This window comes from Aquarana catesbeiana, linkage group LG03 (assembly GCF_042186555.1).
Source record: "Aquarana catesbeiana isolate 2022-GZ linkage group LG03, ASM4218655v1, whole genome shotgun sequence".
NCBI lineage: Eukaryota > Metazoa > Chordata > Amphibia > Anura > Ranidae > Aquarana > Aquarana catesbeiana.
The window spans coordinates 409,523,613-409,537,185 of record NC_133326.1 but is presented as its reverse complement, the minus strand read 5'-3'; the positions used below and the strand labels follow the sequence as shown (position 1 = coordinate 409,537,185).

At 43.6% G+C, this 13,573-nt stretch overlaps 1 protein-coding gene across 5 annotated transcripts in view; it reads right to left on the bottom strand.

The window, feature by feature from the left end:
- Positions 1–13,573, bottom strand: part of SPDL1 (spindle apparatus coiled-coil protein 1) — a 140,691-nt gene that overhangs the window by 42,578 nt on the left and 84,540 nt on the right. For all 5 annotated transcript variants that reach the window (XM_073620722.1, XM_073620726.1, XM_073620724.1 and 2 more), the window contains exons 3-5: positions 12,090–12,266; positions 10,145–10,339; positions 7,628–7,777 (exon numbers count right to left, since the gene is read on the bottom strand). In XM_073620722.1, the coding sequence (XP_073476823.1) occupies positions 7,628–7,777; positions 10,145–10,339; positions 12,090–12,266 (522 nt within the window). The remainder of the gene's footprint in view (positions 1–7,627; positions 7,778–10,144; positions 10,340–12,089; positions 12,267–13,573) is intronic.

Genomic DNA, 13,573 nt, shown 5'->3' with positions numbered 1-13,573 from the left:
ATTTTTTTTTTGCAGCCAGTAAACTCTTCAACATGTTATCCTATATGTCAATGCACACATAGGCTTTTATTAGCGTTTTTAGGCCAGGGGTGTTTTCTGGCTGGAAAAAAAACCCCAGACGAAGTGGGTTTAAAGAGGAGTTTTTCAGCTGTAAAAATGCTGAAAAAAGCGGCTATTCTGCGTTTATGAGCGTTTTTAGGGACATAAGCTTTTGTGGGAGTATAGTCTTGCTAAAAAACGCTAAATGCAAAAACGCGACAAAACGTGCGTTTTTAATGCAACATTCTATAGCTAAAGCTACTGCCATTTTTATAACATCCAGTGTGCATAAGGCCTCACTGAGAAAATGTAACATTTCTGAACATTTAAGCCTAGGAGACAAAAGCCTTGAGAACATTCAACCAGAAGAGTTAAAGAGCATTTAACCAATAGAGAAGATGGCCTAATACTACAGGCTAAAAACATTCAACAGGAAGAGAAAATAATATGAGATCTCTGCCCTATGTACAAAGTATATGGAGATTTCAGTGCTCAGCAGAGACAGTGTAATGAACCATTTAGGCCCCTTTCACACGGACGGAGCGATCGGGTCCACTTGACAGTTTTTCAGGTGGATCCGATTGGAGCATCCATTGCTTTCTATGGAGCGGTGAATGTCAACGGACATGTGTCCGTTAACACCCGCCGACATTCAATTCGATCCTGTCCGCTAAAAACAGATGGATGGGGATCGGCTCCCCATTAGTCTGGCGGACAGGATGACAGTTGGATAGAAACAGACAGGTGGTCCGTTTCCATCAGACAGCCCATAGAGGACAGCGGGATATGTCCGCTCTGCATCAGCGGAGCGGACACAGACCTGTCATCTGCCTGCTCAGCAGGGATCAGCGGAGAGATCCCCTGCTGAGCGGGCGGATCTGCTAGTGGACTTCACTAGTTTGAAAGGGGCTTTACTGTAGAGATTGAACTACTATACATGATTGATACAATGTTGCAGAGACAGAACTTCGTTGATTGAAAAGTTTACCTGCGGCCGGTTCACAAAATAAATCTGTGTGTTCCTGTGCAATTCACATGCAATCCGGGTGCAGTGCAATTTTAGACTTTTGATCTATACACAGTGCAAGTTTACACACCTGTGTGTACAGGCACATTGAAAACACTGGTCTGCATTTACAATCATCCATGAAAACAAATGTCTGTACGCTTAACCACTTACCGACCGGCCACTGTATATATGTGTCATCACTTTGAAGATGGATATCTCTGTAACGGCAGCAGCTGCTGCCACAACCGAGGTATCCATCTTTAGGGCCGGCGGTTCTGTACACGATAATGGTGGTCTCTGCAGCGGGTTCGCCGCGAGATCACCGTTATCGGCGGCAGGAGAGGTGCCCACCCCCCTCCCGCGCCCTTCGCCGCTTACCGGAGCCGTCGGTAGCGGCGGAGGCGATCGGGTCCTCTCACTTCCTAGGTATGGAGACGAGTGAGGCTAAGATGGCTCCCACCCGTCTCCATACCATAGGAAGGCGGAAGCGACGTCATGACATCAGCTCCGCACATTTGTCTTAAAGGCACTGTGACGGGAGGGCCCATGGAACTCAGAATCCCTTGGAAAGTAGGGGATGCCCTTGTTTCAGCTCCCCATACACCTCTTATGTCTAAGTCACCCTGTGCTATCTTGGCACAGGGTGAGTGAGAAAATATATCTTGGACTACTTAAAATGAGACAGTAATATTTGTCCACAATATCTCCCAGGATGTATGTAGAGACTATTATTGGTTTGTTTGATTCTGAACTCAACCTGTTAATTGAGTGAGCTGATCACATTCCCCAGGGTTCTGTGCTGGAACCAATCCTATTTAATTTGTTCATAAACGACCTGGAGGATGGGATAAACAGTTCAGTCTCTGTATTTGCAGATGATACTAAGCTAAGCAGGGCAATAACTTTTCCGCAGGATGTGGAAACCTTGCAAAAAGATCTGAACAAATTAATGGGGTGGGCGACTACATGGCAAATGAGGTTCAATGTAGAAAAATGTAAAATAATGCATTTGGGTGGCAAAAATATGAATGCAATCTATACACTGGGGGAGAACCTCTGGGGGAATCTAGGATGGAAAAGGACCTGGGGTCCTAGTAGATGATAGGCTCAGCAATGGCATGCAATGCCAAGCTGCTGCTAACAAAGCAAACAGAATATTGGCATGCATTAAAAAGGGGATCAACTCCAGAGATAAAACGATAATTCTCCCACTCTACAAGACTCTGGTCCGGCCGCACCTGGAGTATGCTGTCCAGTTCTGGGCACCAGTCCTCAGGAAGGATGTACTGGAAATGGAGCGAGTACAAAGAAGGGCAACAAAGCTAATAAAGGGTCTGGAGGATCATAGTTATGAAGAAAGGTTGCGAGCACTGAACTTATTCTCTCTGGAGAAGAGACGCTTGAGAGGGGATATGATTTCAATATACAAATACCGTACTGGTGACTCCACAATAGGGATAAAACTTTTTCGCAGAAGAGAGTTTAACAAGACTCGTGGCCACTCATTAAAATTAGAAAAAAAAGAGGTTAACCTTAAACTACGTAGAGGGTTCTTTACTGTAAGAGCGGCAAGGATGTGGAATTCCCTTCCACAGGCGGTGATCTCAGCGGGGAGCATTGATAGCTTCAAGAAACTATTAGATAAGCACCTGAATGACCGCAACATACAGGGATATATAATGTAATACTGACACATAATCACACACATAGGTTGGACTTGATGGACTTGTGTCTTTTTTCAACCTCACCTACTATGTAACTATATGTAACATTAGCCTCCAGGACTGGTTAGGCGACGAACAGTCTAGTCTGGCTTACCACAGGTTCTAAGGGTATTCCACACATTGTTGTTTGTTCTAATTAACCCTGTGTTGATGTTTATGGTAATGTATATTGAATAGTCACCTAGTCTGGGTAAATGATTTAGTAAACTAGCTCATGCTAATTAGGTTACAGTTGTATTGTTAGAGGAAGTTCCAACGGCATATAAAGTCTTGTAATTTTGATTCTAAATAAATATAGTCCATGTTGGCAACTAAGAAAGTCTCATCTTGTTTTATGCTTGGGAGCGGTTGGAATATCCGATATCTGTATCCAGACTACAAGGAAGTGGTATACCGATGGAAGCACTCAAGCAGAGTGAGGGACGTTCCGTGACATTGGTGGCAAGCAGCGGGACGCTTCCTGCAGTCTGGGACATCCAAACCTCCAACTGGATCCAAGATCAGCATAGCAGACTTCAGTCACCCCAGCAGAGATATGGACCTGGCATCAGAGTTCCCGGGGCTGCTGCGGATCATCCTTTCAACATAGACCAGGACTGTGTCTGAGGACGAATACCTGGAGCTCAGGCAGCAGATTCGGGTGGAGCTCTGGATTGGAGCCCTCCAGCTCGCTGGTATAAAACAGGGCAAGTGCTTTCCAACCCAAGAGCAACGGGCCAGTGACCAACGGGCATTGCGGATGGCATTCCTGGGAGAGTGGCCCCAGGAGCAATGGGTAACTGAGTTGGACAGGCTGGTCCAGCAGGAGATAGAGCTGGACAATAGTTATCGGGCTCTGCAATGGCACACAGAGGAGGGATATTTAGGGGAGACAACAGAATGCTCTCCGGAGGGATATGACTTTGGAGGCCCTGGATTGCTGTGGGAGAGCCTTACAGATCATTTTGTGTTTGGAGATGAAGGGGAACCTGCCCTTGAGGACCTGCGAGAATATAGAGAGGCTATGCTCGGTCTTGCAGGGGTCTCAGAGCTCAAACCTGATCTGGACCATTTGCTAAGGAAGGAACAGCATCTGGAAAGGGCATACAGGAAACTGCTAGAACACGTTCAGCAGCATGCCAGAAAATCGGCGGTGGAAAATCCGGAGATTGCCGTCCCCAAACCTGAAGTGCTGACAACAGGGCAGAACTCTGCTAACCTCTGCCCAGCACTGATAACATCTTCTGGGTTCCAAGAACAGGAGATGGTGAACCTCTATCCCCAGACACCAGTTGCAGAGACAGGGGATTTGATAGACTTTTCTGCTGAGGAAGAACAACCTGATGAGCCTCGAGCAGAAGAGCTGGTATTGGGGCCAAACTTCACTGTGCTCTGTCCAGCACCAACAGTAGGATCTGTGGAGTTACAAGGAACTTCCCCAGTTGAAGCACTGGCAAAAGGGCAGAGTGCTACCAACCTCTGCCCAGCACCGGCAACAACTACAGAGTTTCAGGGAGGCGGGGCAGTCAGCCTCCCTCCCCAACAGTTAGCCGGAGCAGATGGTGTGGGGTTTCCAGCAGAAGGGTTGGCAACAAGGCCGAGTACTGCTGGACTCTGCCCTCAACTAACAGAGGATGGATTTCCTGTGAAGGTGGATGGGACTTCAGTCTCCACCTGTATACCCCAGGGATGCTGGGCAGTCGGCCCAGATCCCCAACAGCATGATGGAGTGAGCCCAGTCACCCTGTCTTCTCTCCAGCGGCAGAAAGGACTGCGGGGAGAAGAGCCAGTCCAGGCCTCTCCCCAGCAGCAGGTATGTTCTCTGAGAGAGGCAGAGGTTGGCTGGGTGAGTAATGCTCTATTTGGAACAATTTGTTTGGGGTACTGTGTGGGTACAGGCATTAGAGGACTGAAACTACTGACTAACTTCAGAGTCAACCTGTCTGGGGTCTCCTCCTGTGTTAGTCTTCAGCCGAAAGGGGAGAAATGTGACGGGAGGGCCTGTGGAACTCAGAATCCCTTGGAAAGTAGGGGATGCCCTTGTTTCAGCTTCCCATACACCTCTTATGTCTAAATCACCCTGTGCTATCCTGGCACAGGGTGAGTGAAAAAATATATCTTGGACTACTTAAAATGGGACAGTAATATTTGTCCACAATATCTCCCAGGATGTATGTAGAGACTATTATTGGTTTGTTTGATTCTGAACTCAACCTGTTAATTGAGTGAGCTGATCACATTAGCCTCCAGGACTGGCTAGGAGACGAACAGTCTAGTCTGGCTTACCACAGGTTCTAAGGGTATTCCACACATTGTTGTTTGTTCCAATTAACCCTGTGTTGATGTTTATGGTAATGTGTATTGAATAGTCACCAAGTCTGGGTAAATGATTTAGTAAACTAGCTCATGCTAATTAGGTTACAGTTGTATTGCTAGAGGAGGTTCCAACGGCATATAAAATCTTGTAATTTTGATTCTAAATAAATATAGTCCATGTTAGCAACTAAGCAAGTCTCGTCTTGTTTTATGCTTGGGAGCGGTTGGACTATCTGATATCTGTATCCAAACTACAAGGATGTGGTATACTGCCGGAAGCACTCAAGCGGAGTGAGGGACGTTCCGTGACAGGCACATTTTTTTGTTTTTCTTTTTTTTAAACGACTTTTTTTTTTTTTGCATTAAAGTCCAAATATGAGTACCTTGTAATAGGAATAAAAGTGATCCACATTTTTTTTTAAAAAAACAGTAAACAAAGAAATAAAGTAAAATAAATAATAAAAAAAAAATTTTTAAAGCGCCCTGTCCCGACGAGCTCGCGCGCAGAAGCGAACGCATACATGAGTAGCGCCCGCATATGAAAACGGTGGTCAAACCACACATGTGAGGTGTCGCCGCAATCGGTAGAGCGAGAGCAATAACTCTAGCCATAGACCTCCTCTGTAACACAAAACATGCAACCTGTAGAATTTTTTTAAACGTCGCCTATGGAGATTTTTAAGGGTAAAAGTTTGACGCCATTCCACGAGCGGGCGCAATTTTGAAGCGTGACATGTTGGATATCAATTTACTTGGCGTAAGATTATATTTCACAATATAAAAAAAAAAACATTGGGCTAACTTTACTGTTGTCTAATTTTTTTATTCAAAAAAGTGAATTTTTTCCAAAAAAAGTGCGCTTATAAGACCACTGCGCAAATACGGTGCAAAAAAAAGTATTGCAATGACCACCATTTTATTCTCTAGGGTGTTAGAAAAAAAACAACATATAATGTTTGGGGGTTCTAAGTAATTTTCTAGCAAAAAAATCTGTTTTAAACATGTAAACACCAAAAATCCAAAATGAGGCGGGTCCTTAAGTGGTTAAAACACTGAGTTTTTAGGCAGAAGTGTGCAAGAGGCAAATCCCCCTTTTTTTGTTTTTTTAAATCACTGTAGCCACATTCTGCACTCACTGATCACCCAGCTCTTCCCCCCAAGGTCACACACAGCCAGTGAATTCTGCAATCACTTGAAGTGACATGATAACTAATGGGTTTAAACATTATCTGTGCATCTATGAGTGCAAAATGTGAAAAACACTAGGAGTATGATGTGCCAGTTGTCAAGTGCTTTTAAAAATGGCAATTGATATGGAAAAGGTTGCTGACCCCTGACCTAAGATAAACAGAGTTCTGTCCCTGCAACATTGTGTCCATCCTGCAGCTTACTCTCTGCAGTAGATGATTCACTACACTAATCAGGCCGCATTCACACTAACATTTTGTGAATGCTTGCAAATCATTGAGATTTTGCTCGCATTTATGAAATACACAAAAAACATGTTACACTTGCAGTGCCGTTGTTACCGGCACCCCAAATGCAGCATAAGGCCTCTTTCAGACGAACGATCCGTTCAGGTCCGCCTGTCAGTTTTTTAGGCGGACCTGAGCGGACCCTCCATAGACCTCTATGGAGCGTCGGATGTCAGCGGTGACATGTCCGCTAACATCCGACCCGCTCCGATCCAAAAATGTGTAACGGAGGAAAAACCTACTTTTCCATCCGTTTTCGGATCGGATGTCGACGGACTCTACGGTCCGTCTTCATCTGATCCCCCATAGGGGAGAGCGGCACTGTGATAGGTCCGTCGCTGCACAGTGTGCAGCGACGGACCTGTCATCTGCCTGCTCAGTGGGGATCCACGGAGCGATCCCCGCTGAGCAAGCGGATGTTCACGGGGCGGATCATCTCGGATCCGTCCCGTGTGAAAGGACCCTTACAGGCACAAGTTTTTCACTGGAAACCACAGCAGACAAGGCAAAGCAACGCTGTTATTTTCTGTAAAATTCAAAGAAGCATGTCAACCTGGAGATGTTTTGTACACCACGGGTGTACGGAACACCCAGAGAAATATAATGTCCTGCTTGTGTGATTGGCTCACTGATTTTTACAGAAGTCTGCACAAAGATACAAGTCAGATTTTAGGCATCCTCTGCAACAACATTTTTTGTTCTTGGTGAGATATTTCCAAAGGGTTAATTACTTCTAAAGAGATGCAGACCCTGCATTTTCCGCATTAGAACATTGCAAACGCAGTTATTATAATGAAATAGTCACTCCAATACAGATTCACTCTGCGCTCAAACTGTTTTCTTCAGAGCAAAAACAGTTAGAACTGTGCAAAAAAGTGTATTACAGGCGGGATCAGCAGGTGAAAATAAAGGATAAAAAAAGTCTAAAATAAATAAATAAATAAATAAAAAAAAAACAACACACAAAAAAACAAAAAACTAATGCAGCCACCACATCTAGTAGACTGGTAAGTCTCAAATGCATTACACTTTTTTGGTTTAGATAAACATAAAAAAAAAAAAAAAAAGGAAAAAAATGTTTTTACCTCTAAAGCACTGAAGTAGGTAACTGCTTCTTTTTCTCGCTCTTCTTTTTCTACTTGAAGACGTTCAACCTGACGACTTAGATTTTCATTAGCCAGAATAAGTTGTTCATTTTTGTACTGCAGTTCAGTCAATTCTTCTTGCAAATGTGCCTGCCAGTGCAAATAAACAAAGACCGAATACTTTTAACTGTTTATGTATGCCACTGAAATTATCCCTAGTACGAATAGTGAAAAAAAAAGGATTTTTGACTTGCCTATAAAATCTATGTACAGGACACAGGCTCCTTTAAGTCTTGGCCAAAGTTTATATGTTGCCACCTTCAGACAGGGACACTGGCAAACCAACTTGTTAGGACAGTCTAGTTTTTTTAGCATGTAATCAGAAAAAAAGCCCTCCTGAGGGGAGGGTGTCCTGTGACCTGTACTGTACTCCAAGTAAAGGGAGTTACAGGTAAGTAAAAATCTCTCTCAAAGTGCGTGTAAAGGTTCCTTTTTTTTTTTAAATAACCAACATGTTAAACTTACCTCCTCTGTGCAAGGGTTTTGCACAGAGTGGCCCAGATCCTCCTTTTCTGGGGTCCCCCTGCAGCGCTTCTGGCTCCTCCTCTGCATCGAGTGCCCCCAAGGAGTGCCAAATTCCACGGGGACACTCGTGCGGGCTCGCTCCCGAGCCCCGCTGCTGTGTCCATTGACACAGACAGCAGGACTCGGCCCCGCCCCCGGCTCTCGTGTCACTGGATTTAAATGACAGCAGCGGGAGCCAATGGCTCCCGCTGCTATCAATCTATCCAATGAGGACCCGGACAGCAGCTGGAGCTGGGCTCGTTCTCATTGCTGGAAAGATCAGGTAAGTAAAAGGGGGGCTCGGGGGGGGGGGGGGGGGGGCTGCACCACAAAAGGTTTTTCACCTTAATGCATAGAATGCATTAAGGTGAAAAATCTTGAGACTTTACAACTCCTTTAATCATATGGTACAGGACAAAGTCTTGACCTTAGGAGGTCCCCAAGCAATACAGGGGAGGGCAACACAGCAATCAATGCCAACAGTTCAGAACATGGGAATCTGGTTCCCAACTCAAAGAGCAGCTTGAAGCACCTTACTGACAAAATCTGGTGTCAGTAGAGGCCTGAACCTAGTAAAACATCACAAATGTGTGAACAGAAGACTGAAAAATCTGAGAAACAGACACTGAAATACCCAACAGGCACTGACTGAACATGTCAAATGAGCCTTAAGACGGAAAGGAGGATTCCTACCATTCAAGGCATAAGCCTTAGTAATAATCTGCCTAATCAGCCTATAGATGGTGAAATGAAATGCAGGAAACCCTTGTGAGAGCCTGCAGGCGGGGCAAACTTGGGAAGTGGAGGTTTGGATGGAAGCAGTAGCCAAGAGATAAACTCACACTGCACATACTACAACTAAACAATGTAGAAAGATCTCTTTGGGGTGCTTTGGAAGAGGACAAATAGAAGGCAGGATGATGTGCTGATTTAGAGAGGAAACTACCAAATGGAGAAAGGAGGCCCGAGGCCTGAAAACTACCTTGCCTATATGTAGAATAAGGAATGGTTCCTTACGATAGAAGGTTGCCAGTTTTGAGATCCATCTCGCTGACATGATAGCCACAAGAAAAACCACCTTACGAGTAAGGTCAGCCAAGGGAATATCTTAAATGGGCTCAAAGGGAGGCTTCTGTGGAACAGACTGAGATCCCAAGGAGAGACAGGTATGTATATGAACAACATGAGCTACCTTGTGAACAAAGGCAAGGATGCTGGAAGTAAAAAAAAAAAAAAAAAGGAAATATGATTTATTGTTACATTACAAAAGCAGGAAGTGCTTTTATGGGTGAAGGTTCACTCCCCCCCCCCCTAAATACTGCAACTGTCTGTCATGCGGAGCTTTCATTTGTAAGTTGCTGTGAGCAAGAGCAGATCCATAAAGACTCATAGTCAGCAAGGAAAGTTTTTTTTCTTTTTAGAAGCTTTCTCTGCGGTCCCTCTAATCACCATTATTGATAGGCAGTTACCAATCTCACTGCCTGCTTTCCTACAGGCACATGAATATTTGACATAGGGTGCTCCCAATACATTTAGTTTGCAAAGCACGCTGGATTTTTAAGTAAGAAAGCCAAGCACTGCCTTTTACTTGACTACCACTAACAATCTATACAGGTCAGTACAGGATAACTGAAAGGGATAGGTGGTAATTTTGCCTTCTGACTCATTCAAGTGCATGTTTTTTAGTCAAGTTGAATAGAGGTGGATCAAATTTTACAGGCTATTGACAGCAGTACAAAAACTGCAGTTGTGTGTCACTTGCTGACAGCGAAAGGTAAATATGAAATATAATATTTCATACTTATCTGTCTGAAAAAATAAATAAATGTAAATTTTAGTCCAGAAAATTATAAAATCGATTATACATGCCCCATACATTTTATTTAATTCAGTCTTGCATATCTATAAAAATTGTTTTATTATAGTAAAATATATGACTGATAAGCTGCTCACCTTGGCATTTTCTAGTTCATGCATCTCAAGCTGAATTGTAACCATTTCTGAAGACATTGTTTCATGACCGCGTTCAGACATCATTCGAAGTTCTTCAGATTTATTAGTCAACATCACAGTCTGATGGTCTAACTTTTGATGCAACTGTTTCTCACTCAGTCTTGCTTCATCCAATTCAGCTTTCAGCTTCTCCATCTTTTTATAGGAACAGAAAAGTTTTGTTTTTAATATATACATATGCTCCAATTCTGATAAATAGAAATATTAGATCAAAAGAATATTAAAGGGGTTGTAAAGGTAAAAATTTTTTCACCTTAATGCATTCTATGCATTAAGGTGAAAAAACTTTTGACAGTACCGCCGCCCCCAGCCCCCCCGTTTTACTTACCTGACGCCTCGAATCTTCGCTGCACGTTCTTGTCATCTTCGCTGCAGCTCAGCCTGGTCGCTGATTGGCTGCAGTGGATGGATTGAAAGCAGCGCAGCCATTGGCTCGCGCTGCTGTCAATCACATCCGATGACGCGGCGCGCCGGGGGGCGGGGCCGAGTGATACAGCGAGCGGCTATAGCCGCCGGCTGTATCACGGGAGCGCGCCCGCAAGCACTCACCACCATGCGAGGGAGCTCGCATTAAGGTGGTGAATGCTTGCGGGGAGGAGCTGAAACAGCCGCCGAGGGACCCCAGAAGACTAGGTTCGGGGCCACTCTGTGCAGAACGAGCTGCACAGTGAAGGTAAGTATGATATGTTTGTTATTTTTTTTTAAAAAAAAAAATTACCTTTACAACCGCTTTAAGTATTCAAAGTACTATTAATTATTGATTTCTAGGAAACTGGATAACGTCTGTTTGCATCCCTTTTGTAGTACAACTCCCTTTCTGCATGCTCCCATCTACATATGAAACCCCTGCCCAAAAGGGGAAGGGATAGATGTAAAATTACTCTCCCTTTTTTTTTTTTTAAAGTTGAACAAAACATTAATAGAACATTAATATCCTTTTAAAGGTCTATTAATCCACACTCCCAGAGAACTTCAGGTTACAAACATAGGACATGTTGCCCCTTAAAGCAGTAATAACGTTTGCCGTGTGATTTTTAAGGCTTCCCTGTAGGTAAAATGAATATCTCCTAAACGGTGCACTGGATGCAGCCGGTGACATCACTGGCGCATGCGCTCTTAAGGTCCTTCATGCCTTGCCAGAGCCGAGGGCAAGAGTGACATTATTGCGGCTCCAGGCCACTCATACAACCAAATCCCAAGAACCAGGAAGGAAGACTGGGAAAACATGTAATCCCTATCAGCGATGACAACAAGCCACTGAAGGGCTACATTCTAGGGTATTTCATAATACATACTAGCACATTGTGCAGTTGCCTTAATTTTTTTTTTTTTTTTTTTACTGCTGCGATTTACAACCGTTTTATAGTGGATGTAAATCCACACATATACCGAGTGAAGTGAACAGCCTCAGATGATACACAGGGATAAAACAAATCTCCCTACATAAGTTTTACATGTATAAGCTGCTGTCTTCAGCTTTATATACAGTTTAGAAAGTTCAGATGTGTTACATATTTTCTCTTCTTGTTCATCACTGCAGTGAACCCTGGGCATACAGCTGATTGGAGGAAAGGCTCACACCCCCTCTCCTCATTAGGTAGAGATTTTCAGATCTGTTGGTTGAATAGTTCATCACTCTGCTAATCTATTTATAGCATCCTCCCCATCACAAATTTCAGCTTGCTTTTATCTCAGTTGACGGAGAACTTGTCAGAAGAACACAGCAGGGGACAGCTTCATAGTGCTTTGAAGAGAGATAAAAAAAAAAAACACTACAGATATATGTGTACTGCTCAAATTTCATGAATCGGATTTACATCCACTTTTATGGAAAAAATTTTAATGAAAAAAATGTTTACAAAACAAAACTAAAAAGTTGTCATACCTTCTCTTTTAGTCCACAAACTTCCCGATTATGTGTCCTCTCTATTTGTTCCTGCAGTTGTTCAAGGCAAACTTTCTGTTGTTGTTTTATATTTTCACACTCCACGGTTAGGCTTTCCAGAATGTGATTTTTAAGCTCAACTTCCCGACTTAAAGAATATTTCTCTTGTTCCAAATTCTGTAATGTAAGTCAAAAATAAAATAAAAATGATAACCTTTTTTTCAGTATAAAATTCAGTTAGGCTGGGTTCACACTGAGTGCGGATGCGGCTCACATCAGGGGTCCGGTGCGTCCCTGTTCTCCATTTCGGGAACTAATCAGGCCTGAATTTTTGCTTGAATTTGGACCTGAAACGGAGCTAAAGACGCACAGGACCCTTGTGCAATCCGCTCCACAGCCGCACCAGAGATGTGTGAACTGGCTCCCTTGAGAGCCGTCACACTTTCAAATCATGCAAAGTGGATGCAGAGAAACCCGCATCCAATTCGCATCAGTATGAACCCAGTCTTAGATGTACATCAGAAATGAGAAGTCTCTATAAAAGGCTGAGTATATTCTGTTTTATATGGTATATAAATATATTCATATCAAAGGTTTGTTACTATGAAAGTAATCAAAGAACATAGAAAACAAACATTTCTGTTCAGGTGCTATGAAAACGCTGGCCAAAGAAAAGTCTGCAATAACAAATAGATTGGTTGACAATATGTCCCAAGCTGCATGGAATTGATTTTGCCTCCCCGTTTGGTAGGCTACTTATTTTTTATGTCAAAATCAAGTCTAAATTGTTGTATTACTTCAGAAACTTTGAGGGATAGGTTGCCTCCCCACTTTTTAAGAATACTCAGTCTGGCTAAGAATAGTATATGCATACTCACAGGTCTGAGCTCAGGAGGGAAACTATTTGTATCTATACTAAGCAGAGGCAGGGCTGGGTCAGTCAGGCATCATAATGCAATCTGTGATATTAGAAAGTAACCTGAATATCGCATTCCAGTAACTCTATATGTGTAGGCAGCTCCATAGTATGTGGTACAATGTTCCCTCTTATGAATAACCTCGCCAGCCTAAATTATCATTGGGTGATGAGAATTTAGCAACGTGTGATGGGGTCATGTACCATCTGTGGTTTTTTTTTTTTTTTTAAGTTCCCAAAAATTCACACACTTAGAGTATCTAAGATTGTTTTGAATGGCATTCATCCAGCGGGCGTCTGTAAAAGTTGTATGCAAATTCCTTTTCCATTTTGCTAATGAAGAATTGCGAAAGTCCCTTTAGATTGGAAAAATTTGTGTAGTATCAAGGTGCGCATGCGCGGGACTCCCGAGAAGACGCTCTAATCGAGAGCTCCGCACCGCTCCGGCCCTTCTTCTCCCCCAGAGCTCTCAGATCGAGCGGAACCGGCACCAATACTTCCCCTGGGCTCACCGAACCCCTCCAGCCCACTTTCATATGCCGAGCGGCACGCAGAAGAGCGAGGTGAG